The sequence below is a fragment of the Colobus angolensis genome, unplaced genomic scaffold (genome assembly GCF_000951035.1).
Source record: "Colobus angolensis palliatus isolate OR3802 unplaced genomic scaffold, Cang.pa_1.0 Scaffold19, whole genome shotgun sequence".
NCBI classification, from domain to species: Eukaryota; Metazoa; Chordata; class Mammalia; order Primates; family Cercopithecidae; genus Colobus; species Colobus angolensis.
Genome location: NW_012115043.1, coordinates 6195143 through 6205306, shown reverse-complemented (window position 1 = coordinate 6205306; position 10164 = coordinate 6195143). Strand labels below are relative to the sequence as shown.

Sequence of the window (10164 nt, the reverse complement as noted above, 5' to 3'; positions counted from 1 at the left end):
GGTGCTGGTTATAGTAACAAAACAGGTTGGGTCACCATCCTTGTGGAATTTATGGTGTAGTTAGAAAGATACATGAATAAACTTGGGAGATTTGCTATAGGACAGGAAATACTAAGCAGTGTTTGGATGCCACTGGGAATAATTCAGAAGGCAGGACACAGATACTATAGGAGAGACATGATCAAAAGAATTAAAGGCCTTGAGAAACGAGAGGGGATGATGAGACCCTAAGCATATGTGGAGTAACTGAGTTTTGTAGGAGGGATACTTCAGTTGTAACTAGAGAGAAAGGTTGTGTGATGGAGTAGATAGCTTATAGGGGGTGGGATGATGAATTCCATCAATGGTTTTTCAATGAAATGTGAAGCAAGGTCCTTAGCTAGATGGAGAGAGGAGAATATTAAATGGTCATTTCAGAGTATTAACAAGAAGTTACAGTTGTTGCTTATTTCTTACCTCCTACAGCTTCCTAGTTGTTTTACACTTCTGAGATTTTGATTTAGTTCACATTATTCTTTTCTGGCAAATTTCTACTTGTTCTTCCAGACTTATCTGGGCCATCACTTTCTATGTCACCACACCTGGTACCTATCTCACTTCCACTATTAAAATACACTTTAGTTTGTATTTGTTTCCCCTACAAGACTAGTAAGATTCCTGAAAAGCTTGGTCTGTGTCCCTAGTGTGAAGTTCCATGCAGGACATTTAAGTAAGGATTTTTGATAAATGTTTAACAAACATTGTCTGTGGAATCTACAGCTAGAATTTATCTGATATGGAAGTGCCAAGGATTAACCAATCCCTAAAATGAAGCAGCTTATATGACATCTGTGCCCCTTTAAAAATGGCACTGTTTGGCTGTGCTTGTTGTTGTCAATGCAGTGTTCCTGCACCATTGCAGGATGGACACACCACCACGTTGGCTTTTCATTTAGTCTTTTTGTTTTATTCAAATGTCAAAATGTAAGTTCCAAGATACAAATTGCGTTTGATTTAAAAACATCGATTATGCTTTGTCAAACTTCCAAAATCAAATGTAAGTAGTTGTGACTAAAATGCCTCCCAGTCCATTTCTGGAGGATTACCCTTAATATGTTTAGCAGCTAGTCTGATTTCCACTCTACAAAAAGGAAAATGATGCTATAAGGGAAAGATAATGAACAAAGTTATAATATGTAAGACTTCCTGGGGAGAACTTGAACCATTACTAGGGAGACCAAGGAGAGGTGTTTCTGTTCCATACTATAGCAACCAGCCTTAACACTGTAATACAAAGTGCATTTCTGATCCTACCCAGCCATAAATACCACACATTCCTTTTATTAATTATATCATAGAAAGCCCAAATCTTCACCAACAAGATTTAGAATTTCCTGATAGCTTCAGTATCCCCCTGCCAAAAAAAAAAAAAAAAAAAAAACTGTGTAAAAGGAAAGCTCAACAGTCTATAAACCAAAAAATAAGGACAAATATTTACATGTACTCTGATTTAAACAATTTCGAATGAGATTAAACTGAATGAATATAGAACTTGTACCACCACTATAGAAGGAAAGAAAAAAAAGCTTAAAAGATACCCAAATATTTTAATATTTATGGAGTTAAATGATACAATTTTCATTAAGACCCCAAATATCCCACCACTTTTTACCTTTGCTGTATAATGAAGCTTAGTAACTTATATGTTAGTGTGAACACATTTACTTTGGCTGATAGCAAAACATAGATTTTTTTTTTTAATGTTCTAAGAAGCCAAAGAATTAGACCAAAATGTTCAGCACCAAAAAACAAAACAAAAAAACAGCTCAGTACTTCAGGTTAAGTACACAATATCAGGAAATTTTATTTAGGTCAGCACATGGCTGTTACTATGACTGACACTGCATGCTATTTATAGAATTAGATATGTATCTTTCTGGCTGGATGCGGTGGCTCATGCCTGTAATCCTAGCACTGTCAGAGGCCAAGGTGGCCAGATTGCCTGAGCTCAGGAAGACCAGCCTGGGCAACATGGCAAAACCCCGTCTCTACTAAAAATACAAAAAATTAGCCAGGTGTGGTGGTGCACACCTGTAGTCCCAGCTACTCAGGAGGCTGAGGCATGAGAATCGCTTGAACCCGGGAGGCAGAGGTTGCAGTGAGCCAAGATCGTGCCACTGCACTCCAGGCTGGGTGACAGCGAGATTCTGTCTCAATAAAATAAAATAGCTATATAACTTTCTGAAGATTTAAGCCAGACTTCAATTCCATTTACTCATCCACAGTACTAAAATGGATTAAAGATGGTAATTAAGGCTGGGTGCGGTGGCTCATGCCTGTAATCTCAGCATTTTGGGAGGCTGAGGCCAGCAGATCACAAGGTCAGGAGGCCAGCAAATCACAAGGTCAGGAGTTAGAGACTAGCCTGGCCAACATGGTGAAACCCTGTCTCTACTAAAAATACAAAAATTAGCCGGGTATGGTGGTGTGCACCTGTAATCCCAGCTACTCGGAAGGCTGAGGCAGGAAAATTGCTTGAACCTGGGAGGTGGAGGTTGCAGTGAGCCAAGCTCGCACCACTGCACTCCAGCTTGGGACAGAGCGAGACTCTGCTTTAAAAAAAAAAAAAGATGGTAAATCCGACAACTTGGTAAGAAAATGGCCTTTTTTACAGAACCAATTGGGAAGTTAGTGTCATGCTGTCATGCGTTAGCAGGTAAGACTAGGAATACAGCTAAACCAATTATCAAAATATAGTTCTTCAGGGTATTTTTCAATGAAATTTTTAACTACCTGGTCCAATTTTTTTTTTTCCCCCTGAGATGGAGTCTCACTCTGTTGCCCAGGCTGGAGAGAAGTGGCGTGATCTCAGCTCACTGTAACCTCTGCCCTCCGAGTTCAAGCGATTCCCCTGCCTCAGCCTCCCGAGTAGCTGGGATTACAGGCGCCTGCCACTGCGCCCAGCTAATTTTCTGTATTTTTAGTAGAGATGGGGTTCCACCAGCTTGGCCAGCTGGTCTTGAACTCCTGACCTCGTGATCCACCTGTCTTGGCCTCCCAAAGTGCTGGGATTACAGGCGTGAGCCAGCGTGCCTGGCCTACCTGGTCCAATTTTCAAGATGAATATAATTCCAATATTTTCAGAAACACATGTGGGTAAAAAAGTAACACTAAAGAATGGTATCTCAATATTCAATTTTAAACAATTTATTTTCCCATTTGTAGAGTAACATTATTGTAACATCTACAGTTATTGCAATACCTGCATTGCTTAAAAGAATTCCTAAGAATTTTGTTAAAGCATAGTTCTTTTTTAAAAACTGAACCAAAATAATGTACATTTTATCTCTAAACACTGTCATTAAAGTCCACATAACGTCCTCTGTAAAATCAATGTGATGTTACAATAATATACATGATCTGATTCTTATCCTAAAGGCTTCTCTGACCATGTATATTGATATCCAAGATAGATCCAATGCCTTTAATATCAGACTGTAGAGACAGTTATGACCCTAAACAAAAGAAGGAAAAGCTGTATATACAGGACAGCAACATGACAGTTTAGCTGTTTGCAGCATCTGCTTGGCGGGGCCATCCTTCTTCTTCAACTCCAGAGTCATACTCCTCTTCAGAGGATTCTTTTGTTGGAGCCCTACAATGAAAAACCATGTTTGTTTTTTTTAAATAAAAAATGGAGGTAAACATGATCTTTAAAATCAAAACAGCAAAGTAACCTCAACTAGCTAAGAAAGCCATGATAATAGAAAATATTAGGAGCACTTTTAATATTAAAATTGCTTAGACCAGACACAGTGGCTCACACCTGTAATCCCAGCACTTTGGGAGGCCAAGGAAGGCTGATCACTTGAGATCAGGAGTTCAAGACCTGCCTAGCCAACATGGTGAAACCCCATCTCTACTGAAAATACAAAAATTAGCCGGGTGTGGTGGCTCATGCCTGTAGTCCCTGCTACTCAGGAGGCTGAGGCAGGGGAATCGCTTGAACCCAGGAGGTGGAGTAAGTTGTAGTGAGCCGAAATCACACCACTGCACTTCAGCCTGGGTGACAGAGCGAGACTTCGTCTCAAAAAAAAAAAAAAAAAAGATTGCTGAGTAATATGGGAAACAGACTATACAACCAAGTAAATAAACTTCCCAACATTTTCCCTGACAAATTTATTACTGAAAAAAAAAGGACAACATGGCTTCAATTGTGAAGGCTTAAAAAATCCTTTTCTCCAAGAAAGCATCATCTGTTATTTCAACTCAAATGCTTGAATTTAGCATATGTATATGGTAAAGAAGCTACTTCTGACCAAATCCATCTTGTCTCAAACTAGTAAAAATGATAATTCAGATCACCACAATTCCTTTAAAAGCCACATGTCAACATCATTAAACAATAAAAATAAGAGATTATATCTCTCTGGATAACTAAGGTTGTTCAAAATAAATCAACTGCCTCTAAAGTTATCTTGGAACATAAGCAAACATAAAACATAACATAACTTATGACTGAGTTAAACAGAAACCTAGTTTTTGTGTAGGTAACAATGTCAAACATTGTATAGTAAACATTTATTGAATAAATCAGGGGTTAGGAAACTGTAGCTTGCTAGCCAAATCCAGCCCATTGCCTTTTTTTATATATTTTTTGAGACCGAGTCTCACTCTTCACCCAGGCTGGAGTGCAGTGGTGCGATTTTGGCTCATTGCAACCTCTGCCTCCCAGGTTCAAGTGATTCTCCTGCCTCAGCCTCCCAAGTAGCTGGGACTGCAGACATGCACCACCACACCCAGCTAATTTTTGTATTTTTAGTAGAGACAGAGTTTTACCATGTTGGCCAGGATGGTCTCTATTTCTTGACCTCATGATCCGCCCGCCTCCACCTCCCAAAGTGCTGGGATTACAGGCGTGAGCCACCACACCTGGCTTGAAGATCAACTTTCAAAAACTCATAAAATACTATTATTTTATAATACCCAAATTAGATTTGTCTGCAGAAAACCTGAGATTACTGCTTCCCTTACAAATACACAATATAACAATTTTTATGTAATTTTAAAATGACAAACCCATAAACATAGCAATGAGGAGCTGATCTTAAATTTTATATCTGTTCTGGCTTGAAAATGCACTTTACCGGATGTATCCTGGTTCCTTTTTTCCTTCTACTACTTCTTTGTCAACCTCCACACATACAATATCAGAATTAGGGACTTCAAACATTGGTTCTAGTAACAGCTTTTCCTAAAGAAATAAAAAGTAATGAATCACATTGAAAACTGATTACACACAAGTGCTTTTATTCTATAAATCACAAATTGGAATCCATTCACTCAAGGAAAAAGAAACAAAACAAATATATATACATGTATATATATTTGTGATTATAGCTGGGATTACAGGCATAAACCACCACATCTAGCTTTTTTGTATTTTTAGTAGAGACGGGGTTTCGCCATGTTGCCCAGGCTGGTCTTGAACTCCTGAGCTCAGGCAATCCGCCCGCCTCAACCTCCCAAAGTGCTAGGATTATGGGCGTGGCCACCATGCCCGGCCTCTTGTTTTAATTTTTTTTTTTTGAGAGATGAGGGTCTATGTTGCCCAGGCTGGTCTCAACCTCCTGGGCTCAAGCAATCCTTCTGCCTCGGCCTCCCAAAGTGTTGGGATTTATAGATGTGAGTTACCAGGCCCAATCCCGATTTTTTGTTTCATTAATTATATTATGTCCATGTCCTTTACTGCAAACACCTTGAAGTTCTTTTTTGAGAAAAAGCAAAATATAATCTACTGTGATTAAAAAAAAAAATTTCAGGCCAGGTGTGGTGGCTCACGCCTGTAATCCCAGCACTTTGGGAGGCTGAGGCAGGCAGATCACCTGAGGTCAGGAGTTCGAGACCAGACTGGCCAACATGGTGAAACCCCATCTCCACTAAAAATACAAAAATTAGCCAGGTGTGGTGGTTCTTGCCTATAGTCCCAGCTACTTGGGAGGCTAAGGTGGGAAGACTGCTTGAGTCTCAGCCTGGGAGGTGGAGACTGCAGCGAGCCAAGATTGTACCACTGCACTCCTTTGAGACTCTGTCTGTCTCTCTCTCTCTCTCTATATATATATAGATAGATAGATAGATATATTTTCCAAAAGAAAACAAGGAAGCTTAATATACTCAAAACTCAGACCAAGAAATAATTGTTTTCAGAAAATAATGCCAACTCACCATTATGGACCGAAGGCCTCGTGCACCTGTTTTTCGTTCTAGTGCCAATCTGGCTATAGCTTTCAAAGCATCCTCAGTAACATTCAGTTCACACTACAAATACATTAAAAATAAATTATAACTTTTACTGTTAATTTTTACCTCCAGAAAATGTACCATTAAGTGAGGGGCACAATCCATGGTGTTTTGGAACCCTGCCTTCAAGAAGCACTTGTTTCTATCAATTAACCCATGACAGTATCAGTATTATGAATTGCAAGTTTGTTCTGAAGCTTGAAGATGTTTTCTAGATTAACATACTCCCTAGGATTTTTTTCAACATTTACCAAACCTCTGTGTGTTACATACTAGGGATTTAATGATGAATAAACATCATCTTTGCCAAGCAACTTACAGTCTATTGTGTGATGACAGATTAGCAAACTAGCATTTATAGTCCAGTGTATGCACATGGAGCTAAGGGAGCAGCAAAGGAGGAGGCATCTAAATAAGACTAGGGAACCACTGGAGGATTTTAAGCAAGGGAGTAAAAACATTAGCCTTGTCTTTAATCATTCAATAAATATTTAAGAACTTAATATCTATTTGTTGGGCACTGTGCTCAATGATCCATTCTAGAAGTAAAGAGGAAGATACTGATATTTTGGTGGTGGTAGTCACAGACAGACATGAGACAGGCAGAGCAATTAGGAATTAAATGCATGAGTCAAGGTGAATAATAACAAAGGGGCTTGACTTGAGGCAGTGGCAATAGAGAAGAGGAGACTGATATTTAGAGACACAAAGTTCACAAAACCCAAACCATTTGTTATCCAATTGGGTATGTGGGCTAGGTGTTTGCTACAGAGACGTATATGTGGGATTAATAAAATTCTATTTTGGCAAAAGAATATAAAAATACACATAGTATGTCACAACAAAAGCATTTAGAATATCAAGACTGAAGAAAGGACAATCCTGTATGTCTGGCTTGGAGATATTGAGGTAGGCTAATGGCATTATTTTTCTTGGGCTTTAGGCTATAATGATGGTTTTAATTCAGAAGAAATAAAAACAACTCCTAAATTCTAACATAATACAATATGCCTTCCTTGATTCCTAGATCCATATTTAGTAAGGAATAGGCTGGTATTCTAGATGAGCGGAATTTGTTTTTGTTGTTAGGTTAATTTATGTAGAATTTCAATAGCAAGAAAATAACTAAGTACAAAAAATAAAAATCTAACCTTATCCATGCTGAATAAGGCCTGGTACTGAGGAATAACAGCATTTCGTGGCTCAGTTAGTATTTGTACAAGTGTTTTCTCATCTAGGCTATGCAATGGAACCACCACAGGCAACCGTCCCACAAACTCAGGAATCATGCCAAACTCAATCAGATCTCTGGCTTCCACATGACGCAATAACCGATCTTTTTCTTCAATGTCTTGGTGAGTATTTGATTCCCCACTTCGATTAGCAAGGTCTGCAGCAGCTGCAGCCCTTCTGCCTTTTCCCAGATTAGATGGTGTTCCAAATCCAAGATACTGCCAAAGAAACGATGCATATTATAAATAGTAGAATCAAATGATAGTGTATTAAGTACTTTTCATACATATTTCATATGAAACAACTCTATGAAGAAGGTTTTATTATCATTTACATTTTACAAAGGAAAAAAACAGGCTGAGAGGTTAAATATCTTGACCGAAATCTTATTGCTGTAAGTGGCAAAGGCAGAATTTGAACTCAGGTCTGTCCTGTCTGCCTTCAGAATTGAGAACCTAACTGCTATGTAATAACCAACCCTCAAAGAATGAATTCTAATAAAAGCATACAATAACTACAAAGGGAGTCCCTTAGAACTCAGAAAATAAGGTTGCAGGGTTTATTCAAGACTTCTAGATGAGTGTGGTTTCCAAAAGATATGCAAACTATAAATATGGAGGTACAAGCAGCCTAATGAGAAAATTATCTGTTAAGTGTCTTAAGTCACTGCTAAATCATGATTCTTCTAAAATCATGATTTAGTCTGCATATATAGTTAGAATAATTTAGATTTTACAAAAAAAATGTAAGAATGACATCAAACAAGAATGCTAACTTTTGCAAAGCTAGAGTCCTCAAAAACAAAAAATAAAATGAACGCTAACTTTGCTGAACAAGGTTGGGTATATAAAGGCATATAGATTTTGTTTCAGTCAACATAAACGAACTGTACTCCAGGCAATTCTCAGAAAGCTTAATTTTGTCATGTCATATAGCTTTTGTCAAAAGAACAAGAGAAGTACATGATATGTGCAAACATAGCCTAAGCTAAAAATCTGTTTGCAGGCTGGACACGGTGGCTCATGCCTGTAATCTCAGCACTTTGGGAGGCTGAGGCAGGCTAATCACTTGAGGTCAGGAGCTTAAGACCAGCCTAGCCAACATGGTGAAACTGTGTCTCTACTAAAAATACAAAAAGTAGCTGGGCATGGTGGTGTTCACCTATAATCCCGGCTGCTCGGGAGGCCGAGGCAGGAGGATTGCTTGAACCTCAGAGTCGTGGAGGCTGCAATGAGCTGAGATCACGCCACTGCATTCCAGCCTGGGCAACAGAGCAAGACTCTGTCTCAAAAACTCTGTCTGCAATGGACTGAATATTTAAGTGTCCCCAAATTTGTATGATGAAATCTTGTGTATTATTAGGAGGTGGGGCCAGGTAATAAGAACTAGAGCATATGAAAGGCATATAGAGCTTGCTTCAGTCAAAGTAATAAGAACTAGAGCCTATGATTGCTCCCCTAATTTTCATTAATAAAGTTCACGGCTAAATGGAGTGACCTAATTCTCAACAAATCAGAATTACAACTTAAACCTTCCTTCTGTGTACTTCTGATTCTTTTTCTGACATTACCTTCAAACCTCTGTCCTACTGTTTCTAGCTTCAAATCCTTTTTGGAAGTATGAAATATTAATTATAAATAAATATTAGAACATGGTCTTTGCTTTTAGTTACAGAGTTTCAAATACAAGGTTCTCTCTCTCACACACACACCCCCAAAGAAATAATTTCTTCTTTCTAATTTGTTAGGCTGATTTATGCAGTATTTCAATGACACAAAAAACAAATTTTCATACTATGTTTTGGCTGCTATTGAAATTTTGCATAAATTAGCAGAAAAATAAAAATCTAACCATATCCATGCTGAAAAAGGCCTGGTACTGAGGACTAACAGTAATTACGTGGCACGGTTAGTATTTTTAAAAGTGTTTCCTCACCTAGGCTAGGCAAAGAAACTACCATGGACAACCACACCATTAGCAGCATTATGATTATGATTATTATTTTTTACTACTACTAACCTATTACTTAAACTAGTACATTCAAGGCCAAGAAGACTTACAGCAAGCAATATAGCACACAGCTGATCTATAACATGAAGATTTCAAACAGAATGTTATGTAATATAAAAGTGATCACTTGTGCTATTATGCAAACTACAAAACCATGGAAAATACAGGTGTTTTCTGGGCTTCCTGTCACTATGCTGACATTACATTTTGTTGTACTCAATCAAAAAATAACTACTGGGCATGTACTATGAGGATATGAAGAAACAAGTCCCAGTCCCAATTAAAAGCAGGGGTTGTAAGAAGAAACACCTATAACACTAGGTGGAATCATAATCCTTCCCGTATCTGCCAAAATGCTCCCCTCCACTGGTGAACGTCAGCAATGATCTATGGTAAACTCTATGAGCAAAGGCAATGGAGATAAACTTTACTGGGCACCAGTGAATTGGGCAGGGGGAATGAATAGAAATTGTACTGATGCAGCAACGACCTTCAATAATGAACTCCCCAGATAAAATATTAAGTTGAACTCATCAAGTTACACTTTTAAAATGCCCATACAGGCTAGGTGTGGTGGCTCATGCCTGTAATCCTAGAATTTTGGGAGGCCGAGGTGGGTGGATCACGAGGTCAGGAGATCAA

At 38.5% G+C, this 10164-nt stretch overlaps 1 protein-coding gene across 1 annotated transcript in view; it reads right to left on the bottom strand.

Moving 5' to 3' along the window:
• Positions 1-3164: 3164 nt before the first annotated feature.
• Positions 3165-10164, bottom strand: part of CLPX (caseinolytic mitochondrial matrix peptidase chaperone subunit) — a gene marked incomplete at its 5' end in the record, with an annotated part of 38147 nt that continues 31147 nt past the window's right edge. Inside the window, 4 exons of the mRNA XM_011940393.1 lie at positions 3165-3634; positions 5127-5233; positions 6205-6297; positions 7431-7730. Of these exons, the coding sequence (XP_011795783.1) occupies positions 3544-3634; positions 5127-5233; positions 6205-6297; positions 7431-7730 (591 nt within the window). The remainder of the gene's footprint in view (positions 3635-5126; positions 5234-6204; positions 6298-7430; positions 7731-10164) is intronic.